Consider the following 13,627-nt stretch of genomic DNA (forward strand, 5'->3'; position numbering starts at 1 on the left):
GAGATAACAGGAGGAGGGTATGACAACCACACAGAAAGCATAAAATGTTTCCCTTTGGTATCACTAATCAATTTTTGTGACTGCATTTACATGGCATTCTTCCTGTGGTTAATGATTTTCTCTACCCTGTGATCTAAACTAATGCCACATAAATAAACTCTCAACAGGGACTTATGTGCACGGCTTGCTTGACTTCACCATGGTAAACTAACTCATTGTATTGTGTTAATAAAGCATTAATGGAAAGATATAAAGCTACAGTCAGCAAAGCAAAATATCACTAGCCAGTGGAAGATTAATACCATGATTCTAAAATGAATGTAGTTCTTTATTTACAACAATTTGTTTAGTGATGGTTCAAAGTTACAATAGCATTGAAAGAAGTGACTTATGACCAGTCCTGATTGTTAACAGCATCCCCATGATCAGGTGATCAGAATTTGGGTACTTGGCAAGTAGGATGTATTTAGCACAGGTGCAACATCCTGGGATCACATGATCACCATTTGCAAACCTCCCAGCCAGCTTCCAACAAACTAAGTCAATGAGTGAAGCAAGATTTGCTAGCAACACCATGATTCATTTAACTGGAGTGATTCCCTTAGCCATGGCAAAAAAGATTGTAAAGTTGGGCATGACTCACTTAACAACTGCCTTGCTTGTGAAGATGTGAGGTATTTCAAAGAATGAGGAGGAAAGGGATAATTAAAAACAAACACATTGCCAGGTTTAAAAAATTCTTGTAGCCAGCTCTCTGAAGTTGTCTAGGAAATATATTTTACAGTATATTCCTGCAAGGAATATAAATCCTTCCAACTCCACCATTCATTCAGAACTGAAGCTTCTTGGATGAAGAGCGAAATGTCTTTAAGGAAAAAAATAACCCAAAGAGAACAAGTTCTCTTTTGATAAAGCACCTTTGGGACATAATTTGCAATATTTCTTAAAATTTCAAATTAAAATATTGATGGAAATAGTTTTGAGGGGTTTAAGGTTTAACAATCAGGACACAGTTCTGAAAGGATTCAGAAACGTGAATGGATTCAAGATGTAAAGGTTGCTAGCAATGTGCCTACCTCGCTGTTTATCCAAAATTCAGGAGGCGCAGTCCCTTACATGCAAATTGATAACCAGTTTCTGGCGAGTTAAGTTGAATTGACATTTGTTTTTAACGGTCTCCGGGCCGTTGGGAAGGAAGTTACTTAGGTTCTCCTTTTTCATGGGAAAAGGAACTGTACTCGGGCATCGCCCTTGGGCAAGCGTTGGACAATTGAGGTGAAATACCACCCGCTCCGAAACTACAAAAATCAATTCCTTTACAAAGGTAGTCATAAATCTCCATAGCATACACTTTTTTCCAGTCCCCAAAATGGCGGTTCATGTAATGGAAACTCGTGTGTCCAACCAGGGCTTCAAATGAACTAGGCTACAGAATACCCAAGGAAAATTTACCTTTTCCCTGCTCCGTGGTACAATTTAGATACACTCGGTGGGAGCAAACGGCATTTATTAACCCGCCTTAATCGCTTGATAAATGGACTCGGCTCTTTCCGAGACGAAGGTGGCGGCTCTTAAAAGAGCCTTTGGGTTTCGTGTTATTTTCCGAGATAGGCGCGGATCTAAGCTCTCTCCCCGCGGATGCGCCGCGCCAGCTGAATGTCCTTCGGCATGATGGTCACCCTCTTGGCGTGAATGGCGCACAGATTCGTGTCCTCGAACAGCCCCACCAAGTACGCTTCGCTCGCCTCCTGCAGCGCCATCACGGCCGAGCTCTGGAAGCGCAGGTCGGTCTTGAAGTCTTGGGCGATTTCACGCACCAGCCGCTGGAAGGGCAGCTTGCGGATCAGCAGCTCGGTCGACTTCTGGTAGCGGCGGATCTCTCGCAGGGCCACGGTGCCCGGGCGGTAGCGGTGAGGCTTCTTCACGCCGCCCGTAGCGGGGGCGCTCTTGCGGGCAGCCTTGGTCGCCAGCTGCTTGCGGGGCGCTTTGCCGCCCGTTGACTTCCGAGCCGTCTGCTTCGTCCGGGCCATCTCCCTGTTCGCACCAAACGTGGGCAAGAGAAAAAGTCTAAGAGAAGATTGGAGACTCTCGCTGCCTGATTTATAGCGATTCCAATTTCTCTTTTGATTGGCTAGCTCTAGGAAGGCAATTGCGATTGGAAAGCTTCTGGATTTGAAAACGCGCGCTTTTGGTTGATGCCAGAAAGCCCCGCCTACCACTTTGTTGTTTGTGTTGTTTTTTCGACTTTCCGCAGCATCTTCGCCTCTAATCAGAGAGAGAGAGAGAGAGAGAGAGACCTTCAGGATTTCTTGGTTGCTGCTCTAACAAAATGCGATTGTTGCTGCAGTTAAATTTTCAATGGAGCGGAGGGCGTACACATGTGTGTACATTAGAGAAAGACACTTTTTTTAAAAAAAAATCTTGCCTATATTACTATTACAGAGGAAGTGAACGCAATATTCCCTCTTATTTTCCCCACAACAACCCTGTGAGGTAATTGGGGTAAGAGTCACCCAGCCAGCTTTCATGCCTAAAGGAGAACTAGAACTCACTTCAGAATTCTTCATATCATTTGAAAATATATAAAATAGGTGTATAATTCAAAGTTTAAAGCCACCTACCTAAATATCAACAGTTTCCATTTCTCTCGAGTTTTCACAGAACTGATTTGTTGATTGTTTTCACTAGATACATTTCAAGAAAGATAGTGGTAAATGAAATGGAATATTCTAAGTGGTTCTTTGTTCTGGAAGAAAGTGAAGGATCAGATCTATTTGAGTTACAATCCTATTTTCTGACTTGGGAGAAAGGGCTGAACTCAGTGGAATGTTTTAGTACCATAGACTTACCTTGGATTCTCTATAAAAGTTCATAGTCCTATGTACAAGTATAAATTCCATTGACTCCTAAATTTATTTCACTCCTGACATGCCCAACATTTGCAGTTTCACATACCCATTGTTTCTAAAGGTATGTTAAAGCACTTACATTTGTTCACCCTGTGTACACTGTAAATTTACAGTGTAAATGAATCTCATGACTTGAGACTTTCACTCAAATATGTAGGATGCAGCTTTAAAGGCTATTTTGTATTCAAATGTAACACGGGGAAAAATGGTGATCTACAACAATCAGAACATTTCAAACTAAGGATTTAATGCCAAACTAATTAAAAAAATAAATTCCCTTGACACCACAGTGTTTTTCATGCTGAATGCATTTATTTAGACTGAGGCATAGAACAGAATTTTTAATAAAATACTTGTTCCATAAAGCTTTTCTCCGATGAAAAGTGTGAAATTGTATCTAAACTATAATTGTCTATTTTTCCCCCGATAATAAATCCCATTGAATTCAGCAGAATGTAGGTCTCTTATGAATAGACATGTGTCTGATCATATTTCATATTCTTGGATGAAATTTCAACAGGAAAATCCTTTTAAGTTTAATATTATTCAATCCCCAGCCAGAAATATTGGTGTTAGTCTTTCTAAAATGAGTTGTAAAAGGTCCAACTAAAATGGGCAATCTCTATGATGCCTTTTTACATTCAATATAGGATTGTTTGCAAATATGAGAAAAGGGCATTACAGTGTATATATTAGCACATGAAATTCCAATTTTGGCCCATATTATTACATTATCTGAGAGTTTTTCTTTAGAGATAGTGGCTTGCTTAGGGCTTGCTTGATTAGCAATGGTGAGTGTAGTTTGTAGAAGTCTGTGTTACCTCAGTTTACTTGAACTTGATTTATAATAAGGCTGTTATGCTAAAACCCACATATTGTGCCTCACCTCAGAGATTACTATCTAAAGAAGTGATCTGCATAGTTTTTCCGAACATTTTAAAAAATGCATAGTTTTAATTTACAAAGAAAAACAAAACTTCCACTCTTTCCAGGTCTTCCCAGATCCTGCATTCGGTGGTTATGTGCCCTTTTAAAAAGTATATGTTGCGTTCTGCTTTTTCAAAAATTAAAGGAATAAAAAGTACACCTTCCTCTTTCCCTCATTCTAAGATTTCGTTATTTGGAGGCGCAAATTCTGTAAAATTTGCAATTTATTAACTCGAAAGAAACACAAACTCAGCTGTCGGAAGAGTCCCTTCAGCCTTGCAACAGGGCGGGTTCTGAAGCGGACCAATCACAGAGCAGCTCAGCTCTATAAATAAACAGCGGCTGACCTACTTGAGCTCACTTTTTGTGTTTGGAAATTTTTTTTTAAATTTAGTTGGTTTTCTCAGCGATCATGTCTGAAACGGCGCCTGCTGTTGCTGTTACGGCCGCGGCTCCTGCTGTGGCATCGAAGGCTCCGGCTAAGAAGGCTAAGAAAGCGGGAGCGGCGAAAGCGCGCAAGGCGACGGGTCCCAGCGTCACCGAGCAGATCACTAAGGCGGTGGCCGCTTCCAAGGAGCGCAAAGGGGTGTCTCTGGCTGCTCTGAAGAAAGCCTTGGCCGCTGGGGGCTACGATGTGGAGAAGAACAACAGCCGCATCAAGTTGGGTCTGAAGAGCCTGGTGAGCAAAGGTACCCTGGTGCACACGAAGGGAATCGGCGCTTCCGGCTCTTTCAAGCTCGGCAAGAAATCGGGCGAAGGGAAAGAGAAAGCGCCCAAAAAGAAAGCGGCTAAACCCAAGAAGCCGGTTGCCAAGAAGCCCGCCAGTGGCATCAAGAAGCCCAAAAAGGCAGCGGCGGCGGCCAAGAAGAGTCCGAAGAAACCCAAAAAGCCCGCGGCGGCTAAGAAGGCCACCAAGAGCCCCAAAAAGGCCAAACCGGTCAAGCCCAAGAAAGTCGCCAAAAGCCCGGCCAAAGCGAAGGCTGTGAAGCCGAAGACGGCCAAGACCAAGACCAAGCCTAAAGCGGCCAAAGCGAAGAAGGCGGCGCCCAAGAAGAAGTAAATCCAGACTTGGCCCGTGGTTGCTTTTCTTAAAACCCAAAGGCTCTTTTAAGAGCCACCCACAGAATCCAAAAAAGAGCTGTCGTCCGCTCAGTTTTAAAGCGCTATCTGAATGCTTTAATATCGTGAAACAAAATAGTGGGAGTGCGGCTCGCGCGGAATCCTGTACACTAGGGCATCGTTCTTTAGCGTTTAGGGATGTCGTTGAGCAGCGATTTATTAAGCTTCAAAGCAAGTACACTTAACGGAGCTCTATATATACACTAAATCAAACGAATCGGCTGAATCATTCCGAAAAGTGGGGAGGGAGCGGGGAATAGCAGGTTTTCGCCTCTATCTGGTTAGTAAGCAACTGGGCAACAAATGCCACTTGAGTCAAAGTGGGCACTTTCTCATTAAGCGTGCACGGACGGGGTCGGGCTTTCAATTTCCACTTCCAGCAGTCCCATTTAGGCAATCTATATTAGCGGGTAAGGGCGTTTATATCGAGTTTGCGTCCTATGAAATATTGTTACTGATATCGCAATCTTAGATTTGCTTCGATTTCCTAAAAATTTAATAAGACTAAATAAATGTAAATCGCGCCTTTTAATTAAAAAGAAGAAAAGATGCTCGTTTCCCCGACCAGGAAATTGAATGGATGCGGCATAACTTTAAAAATGCTTATGAATGAAGGTTTCGTTCGCTCAGGTTGAATTACAGGTCTTTTTCTTCCCTATCAAAGGGTTTTGTGATGTGCTTGTGATAGGCTCAGACTAAGACGTCGTCTGAACAGCCAATAGCCGCTCGATGTCAAGCAATCCAATCGGTCGTAACGCTTTGCTCTATTATCCAATAGAAAACTAGAACCAGAACCCTTTTATTTGCATGAAAGCTAGTATAAAATAAAGCAGCACTTACTGGTTTGTTATAGGGACATTTATTGTGGCGTGTTTTGGATATAGCTAACTGTTCGCATGTGTGTTTCTTTCCCCCTCCCTCCCTCCCCATTACAAGGGAGACGAAAAAGATTAATGATACTTTAAGATTAGAGTTGCTCTTTCAGCGTGTATAAAATTTCAAAAACTACTGGACCCGGGAGAGCACTCGTTTAGTTTATTCCATTCTGTTCCATTGTCCTTTCCGGAGAGTCAAAATGTCCTTATATCTGAGAGCACATAAGTTACTAAACAAAAAGCTTTTCAAGAAGTCTCAGTGAAATGATTTCATAGTCCTAAAATCGTGTCATCTCAAAGTTTTCCAGTTCACGATAGAATAATTTTTCTCAGAAGAGCTAAATAAATTAAACAGCCATTTTCTTAATATTAAACTGGAAACAATACTTAGGATTTAATAATTGTGAATGTTATAATTGAAGCGAAACCATGTTTTCAACAAGTACACGTGCATAAATGAAATTGGTGCCCACTGAGTAATTGAATATAAAGCACTTTCTTCCCACAGAATATTTGGGGGGGGGGGAAACCGCTTTAATAATATGCTACGTTCCTCAATATTTTTCAGTCAAGCTGCAAACGAACGAAAAAAATAGATTTTACCTTCCGGCTTTTCAAAAATACAGTAATTCTTGGGGAAAGCATAGAATACCAAATTTAAATTAAATACAAGTACAGTAGCAAAAAGGCTAAAAGTGGCGGGCTTAAATTATTGCGCGCACTTTTAAATTATCCAATGAAGCTTTCGTTTCCTAGGTACAGCCAATCAAAGTTTAGCTTTCTTCCAATGGAAAGAGGCTTTTTCTTAGCAGTAGCCAATCAAAAGTGCAAGGTGAGGTATAAATGCTGTCCCGCGAATTTGTCTTTTTCAGTTCCCTTTTTTTCCCCCTTCTGAGAAGAGATGGCCCGGACGAAGCAGACGGCTCGGAAGTCAACGGGCGGCAAAGCGCCCCGCAAGCAGCTGGCGACCAAGGCTGCCCGCAAGAGCGCCCCCGCTACGGGCGGCGTGAAGAAGCCTCACCGCTACCGCCCGGGCACCGTGGCCCTGCGAGAGATCCGCCGCTACCAGAAGTCGACCGAGCTGCTGATCCGCAAGCTGCCCTTCCAGCGGCTGGTGCGTGAAATCGCCCAAGACTTCAAGACCGACCTGCGCTTCCAGAGCTCGGCCGTGATGGCGCTGCAGGAGGCGAGCGAAGCGTACTTGGTGGGGCTGTTCGAGGACACGAATCTGTGCGCCATTCACGCCAAGAGGGTGACCATCATGCCGAAGGACATTCAGCTGGCGCGGCGCATCCGCGGGGAGAGAGCTTAGATCCGCACTCCTCCAGTTTCGGCCTATCTCGGAAAATAACACGAAACCATCTCAGAAAATAACACGAAACCCAAAGGCTCTTTTAAGAGCCGCCACCTTAGTCTCGGAAAGAGCGGAGAGTCTTTTGAATTCAATTTAGCTGCTTTTAAAACTACCACATATACGGCAGTCGGCCATATATGTCTACTGTTTATAAACTGACTAAAGCATAGTTTAATGGAATCATTAAAGTATCGGGATTGTGAATTCTAATCCCGGTTAGGTAGGTGGGAGGAGGCGGGCCAATCCGCCTAAGCAAATAGCCAAGGGGCAAGCCGCTTATGAAAGGGTTAAAATTACGGGGCTTCCAAGGAGGCAACATTGACGCGCGTGCGCACTACGGTGCTGGGTATGGTACTCCTGAAACGGTTTAGCTAGTTGGGTTGAGTTTATAGAAAGTGCTGTGGTAGGGTATTTTAGGTTTAATTCTGAGTCTAACGACTATAATTAGGAAGAGAAATACTTAAATTTAAAACGAGATAGACCTCTTTCAACTTCTGAAAATATTCCTGACAGGGATATGTTAAATATAACTCAATACCCGACAGTTTTTGAAATTTGTAATGTCGGACAAGTGTTTTATTTCATGTTTACTTAATTTCTTCTGGATTTAGGCAAAAGATATCTTTTTGCAGCAACAAATGGTAACTACCTTGCTGGATTACAGGGTCATTGACTAATAAGATGAACTGAGAACAAACCCTTTCTGTTTTCTTGATGCTAATTATTCCTAATGGATTTTGATTTGGGATAGTTTAAAACAGTTGTAGTTTTAAGTTTATTGTCTGCCAAAGGTGTGTGCGTATCTCTCAATGTGTTTCTTCCAGACACAGGAATGCTCTGGAGTAGGTTTATAAGCGGACAATGCAATGCAAATCTGGGATCAAATTCTATAGAAGGCAGGTCATTGCTGCCTGCAAAGGTCTTTAGGTGTGAACTTGCATAAAGACAAACACCTAAGTACGGCTGTGCATGCTTTTTGTTACATCCCTTGTAACTGTATCCTGTATTTTATAAAGTGAAACTGGGCCTTCGAAATATGCAAAGCTTCCCACAGGGCTCTGTAATTAATGAAGTCAGTGTTCTGATTATCCTATGATATGTGAGCACCTGGTGTCTGTGGGCATTTACTATGATCTTGCTTCCTGACCAGAAGTCATTTGGATACACCTCACTCCTGTAACAAGTCACCCATTCACCACAGGTCTGGTGCAGAAGTTAATTATGAAGCTGCTTCTGACATACATACTGGTTCACCTCATCTTTATTCATGTTCCAGGACTCTGCGTGACATTAAAAAGTTGATATCTAATGCAAATTGAGGTCTGCTTACCACTCTCTCCCTTCAATGCTTTGTAGTCTCTTTGTGTAAACCAGGTGTTTCCTAGTTCATTTTTGCATAATTTCCCCTACATTATCATTAGGGATTTGCAAAGAGTTTTGGGTATGGGACAACTGATTTCAGATAGTCTGTATTTTGGGTGTTTGATCTGTAAACAACAGGTTTTGTTCTGGATATGAATTGAAACGTCGTCCTAGGCAGAAGTGATGCAGGTGGTTATAAGAGTGGAAAAGAGCATGGCCTTGGGGACAACTTATATGCACTTTGGTATTGGTAGTTAAGAGAAGGCACTTGGGATGGGCTTGAGGGTACATGCTTTATCAGAGCACCTGTGGTAGGTGATGAAAGAAGGAAGGAAAAGCCATATGGAAAAATATGACAGAACAAGTAAGTGCACCAGGGTAGTTTTACTCTTTAAAATTGCTCATATCCCTTTGGATTAGATTTTTGCCTAAACTTGGAACACCCAAAATGATCCAGATGTATTTCTGCTAAACTTCAGCTGATTCAATGATTGAGTCAAACTTCAGGAAGATGGAAGTTTAGACAGCTTGAAAGAAAACTTTTTCTCTTCAGTACATACCTATCCCAGCCTTTTCCCCACTTGCATCCTAATCCTATATAAATATGAGCATCATCTTTTTCCACTGTGTTATGCTTTAATACCCATTGTATCAGAGGTGAAGATGGGTGAGTACTTGAGTGAAATCTGAGCCAGGCTTATTGGCTGTTTCAAGCTGCCCTTTTCCCTCTAAAGGAAAAAAATTTATTTTTAGCTTGGGGTTGAAATGAGGGGTCCTCAGTGCTCAAACTCGAGAGTACCAAGGACCTCTTTTCCCTCTGATCAGGATCATCTGCCACTTTTGTTATTGTCTCCTTAAAATCTAATTTCACCTCATAAAAAGTGATTCTGGATGGCACACAATAGTAAAAATACATTTTAAAATAGAAAAATCAGTATTAAAATAAAGAAAATTAAAAATATATGCAAACTGAACAGAGATTGAGTGAATACATCCACCTTAACTGTAGAGCCATCTAAACAAGTCTCCAGGTCCTTGATGCCATAAAGAAACTTAAGGGACTTAAGCAAATGTAAACATTAAAAGGGATGGGGAGAAAATGTCAATTGTAGGTCCCTGGCAGATAGTACCTGGAAAGAGGTAATCTCTCATAGCTTGGACCCTCCATCATCACCTTCCCTCCAAAAGGAAGGTTAGATACTAGATAAAAATTGTGCAGGATAGTGGGGTCTAGGCTTCTTGAGAATGAAGTAAACCAAAGCCTCTTTATGCGGTACAGGAAAAATCCCTTCACTCATAAAAAAATTGCCACCAAAACCCACTCTCACAACACACTCTGGGTTGCTTTCACATTCCAGGAGGGGCGTGGATCTAAAAAGCATGTGGCTGAGTTCCTAAGGTCCCTGTCTACTTATTCAGGTCCAACAACCTCAAACCATTCCAAATAACCTTACAAAACACTTTTGTGAAGTAAGTTTAGGATATAATTAGTGTAAAGGCTTCATAGAGGCTTCTCTTCTCTAGTTATACTATGAGAGTGCTGCACACATCATTAAAGCCTTACAGGTGTAACAAATGCACCAGGGGGGTATGTATTGAGGTATTTATATTTTAGGATGGGACGCGGTGGCTCAGTGGGTTAGGACGCTGAGCTTGTCGATCAGAAGGTCGGCAGTTTGGTGGGTCGAATCCCGAGTGCCGCGTAACAGAGTGAGCGCCTGTTACTCGTCCCAGCTTCTGCCAACCTAGCAGTTCGAAAGCATGTAAAAATGCAAGTAGAAAAATAGGGACCACTCCAGTGGGAAGGTAACAGTGTTCCGTGCACCTTTGGCGTCTAGTCATGCCGGCCACATGACCATGGAGATGTCCTTGGACAAGCGCTGGCTCTTTGGCTTTGAAACGGAGATAAGCACCGGCCCCTAGAGTCGGAAACGACTAGCACACGTGTGGGGGAACCTTTACCTTTACCTTATATTTTAGGATAAGGCCATTATTTAATAGAATAATCCAAGTTTAGAAATGGAAGGATATTTAGAAATTACCACCACCTATGAAAATTCTGTTTATGCCCAAAGAATTAACCTCTTCTAATGATCCTTAAAAATATAAGGATTTTGTGAATTAACATTTAATGCTCATATAATGTAACTTAATTCATCTCAAACAGTTAGTACCCAATTCATTACCTGAATAGGTTCTGCTTCCTTTGATCATAGAACAAAAGGAACATTTGAGCTCTGCATCTGGGCAGCAATCAAGATCAAGTTAATTGTTAAATTATGTTGATATTGTTACTTTATTAGGTTGTATTAAATTATTCACACTTAAATCAGCTGAGTAAACAAAATGAGAAATTCAACATATCCATTCCAAATTTCTAGAATTTTCTAAGGTATTTTTTTCTGAGGTGGTGGGAATACTTATTCAAATTTAGACAGAAGATAAATTCTTCAGACCACTGAATAACTAATGGAGTAGCAGCATTAGCTTTTTGCAATCTTTAAGAGCACGAATGCTTTCACTGATTATGATGATTACATGCCATAAAGTCATTCTTGAGTTGTAGTGATTGCATAGATTTTCTCCAGGATGATCCATTCATTCCTAACCTGGTCCTTCAGATCTTCTAATGTTGCACTCATCAGTACTATAACTGAGTCTATTCGAGCTTCTTTGAGCTCTCTGGCCCAGGCTGAGGATTAATTTATTTTAACTGGGGTTTTAGTTGCACAGGGTTAAATTTAATCTTTTTTAAACTGGTTTTAACTTTTGTATTTTTGGTTTTTAATTCCCTGTAAACCACCCTGAGTCCTCAGGGAAAGGGCGATATATAAATGTAATAAAATAAATAAAATAAATAAATAAATTCACCTTGCTGATGGTTGTCCTCTTCTTCCCCCCCCCACCTTTCCCAGCATTTGACTCTTCTCCAGAGAGCTAGATCGTCACATAGTGTGTCCAAATTACGAAAGTAGGATAATTCGAACCTGATCATTTGTGTCTTGAATGAGAGCTCTGAGTTGATTTGTTTTATGGTCCATTGTTTTATTATTTGGCTGTCTAAAATAATCTCAGAAGTTTTCTCCCACATCAAGGTTTAAAAGCATCACTTCCTATTCACTATCCTATTAATATCTAAGTCAACAGTCTTGAGTCCTGTAACCCATTTTTCACCAGATATCCAGGAACTCCAACATCTAGCGTGGACCTTGTTAACCCAGGTGACATCCGAGCAGGTATGGCATTCTGAAATTTACATCTCACCATATTTTTTATGGGAGAGACACTCTTTGTCTGACTCCTCTGATGAGACCTGTCCAGTATGATTGAACCTCTGGCATAGCTCTCATCTTCCTTAGAGTACACAAGCCCCACAACCACGTCAAGGTAGTGCCTCACTGGGGGTTGTTTTTTTTATTATTATTATTATTATTATTATTATTATTATTATTATTATTATTATTATTATTATTATTACAAAATGCTGGGCTTGGAGAGGGGAAATCCAGGTTCTAGTCCTGTGTTAGGTATGGAGGGGAGTTAGCACTGCCTTTCAGCCCTAATCACAAAGCGTTCTCGGTGGGCGCGCCTGCCCTATGGAATCAGCTGCCTGTGGAACTCCGGATCGCCCCCGACCTTCGCTCGTTTCGCCGGGACCTAAAAACTTGGCTATTTGACTTAGCCGGCCTGGACTGAGGGGTTTTAAGGTTTTAAATTTTAAATTTTAAACTGTTTTGGGGCTATTTATTTTATTTTATTTTATTTTGTACATTGCACTGTTCTAATTTGCCCTGTAAACCACCCTGAGTTCTTTGGGAGAAGGGCAGTATATAAATCGAAACAAATAAAATAAATAAAATAAAGCCAGTCTTTGCAATAAGCCATCTGAAAACAAATCAACCTGTAGCATCATGTACTGAAACTTTGCTGTGTGACTCTGCAGGCACAGTCTAAAAGAAGAGGCCTGGCAACCAAACAAGATAAATGCTAAGAAAAATAGAAAATAAACTATCCGAGTTTCTGCTGTATACATAGAGCAGAGCCTTATTTCTTCAGGTCACTAGTATATATGTATGTTAAATACTAATACTTTCTGTCTGGAATTTATAGTTGTCACTGTGTTCTGGCTATTCCTGTTCAATCAGTTACCCCGTGGACCCATTAAATCTTTATCTTACTGGATAAAATACACTACTGTAATCAAGATCTTTCCCACCGCTTAGAATTTCCCATCCAGCAGGTGTTGCGTGGGTGTCTTGCCTTTCAAGGTTTGCAGAACAGCCCAAGGAAAAAAGGATTGTCACTGAAATTAATGGATAAAGAAGAGAAAATCTCCTGAACGCTGCAAAAGAGATGTTGAAACGTCTGCATAGTATTTGAAAAAGCTGGTAAAATAAAACATGCTACATGCAGTCCTGATTACTGTAGCTCTCCACTGGGTTATCACATATAAATGTAAGTATTAGAGTACCAATTACTTACTTTGCTTGACAATTCAGGTTTTAATCCTATTTTTGGTACATGAAATCCAGCCACGTTTATATGGCTCCTATTGGATTTAATGTTACATTTAAGGCTGCCACCTGAGGCACAATAACTGGGACTAAAATCCATTGAACCTGGTAAAATTTATGTAGAGGTCTAGGAGGCTGGAAAAAGAAATATATTGGTTCATGTGGCACATATCGTAGTTAAGGTATTAGACTGGGGTGAGATCAAGCCAGAAATCAGTTAAGTATCTCTGTTCTGGATCTGAATGTATATATTTTTGAGTAATAGCTGGCCGTATTTGGCTTTGCTGGTTTTGCAACTCTGCTATTGGCTTTAAAAAAAAAGATGTCTGCCTATTCTTTCTTGCCATGTTATCTCTTTCTACCAAGTGCTTTCTGGATTATTAAGAGTTCTTCCTTTTTTTTAAGATGGTGCAGGCAGTGGGGCTATGGTAGAAGCTTCAATAATCCCAATTGGAGGTAAATGTAAACTCATGACATGCATGATATATTTATTTATAACTAAATGCTTCCTTATCCTATTTGTCCGAGGTACTATATTGTTATTACAGCAATACAGATAAAATTATG

The 13,627-nt window shown here is 41.1% G+C and overlaps 3 protein-coding genes across 3 annotated transcripts; 2 read left to right on the plus strand and 1 right to left on the minus strand.

Annotated features, from left to right (window-relative positions):
- Window positions 1–332: 332 nt before the first annotated feature.
- On the minus strand, window positions 333–2,057 carry LOC308669634 (histone H3.2). Its single transcript, XM_081330447.1, has one exon. It carries the CDS (start codon window positions 2,028–2,030, stop codon window positions 1,620–1,622), a length of 411 nt encoding a protein of 136 aa, XP_081186573.1. The 5' UTR covers window positions 2,031–2,057; the 3' UTR covers window positions 333–1,619.
- Window positions 2,058–4,110: 2,053 nt separating this feature from the next.
- Window positions 4,111–5,584, plus strand: LOC308669627 (histone H1.11R-like). Its single transcript, XM_081330435.1, has one exon. It carries the CDS (start codon window positions 4,249–4,251, stop codon window positions 4,894–4,896), a length of 648 nt encoding a protein of 215 aa, XP_081186561.1. The 5' UTR covers window positions 4,111–4,248; the 3' UTR covers window positions 4,897–5,584.
- A 969-nt stretch (window positions 5,585–6,553) lies between these two features.
- On the plus strand, window positions 6,554–7,291 carry LOC308669635 (histone H3.2). Its single transcript, XM_081330448.1, has one exon. It carries the CDS (start codon window positions 6,732–6,734, stop codon window positions 7,140–7,142), a length of 411 nt encoding a protein of 136 aa, XP_081186574.1. The 5' UTR covers window positions 6,554–6,731; the 3' UTR covers window positions 7,143–7,291.
- Window positions 7,292–13,627: the final 6,336 nt, after the last annotated feature.

This window comes from Vipera berus (genome assembly GCF_964194415.1).
Source record: "Vipera berus genome assembly, chromosome: 6".
NCBI classification, from domain to species: domain Eukaryota; kingdom Metazoa; phylum Chordata; class Lepidosauria; order Squamata; family Viperidae; genus Vipera; species Vipera berus.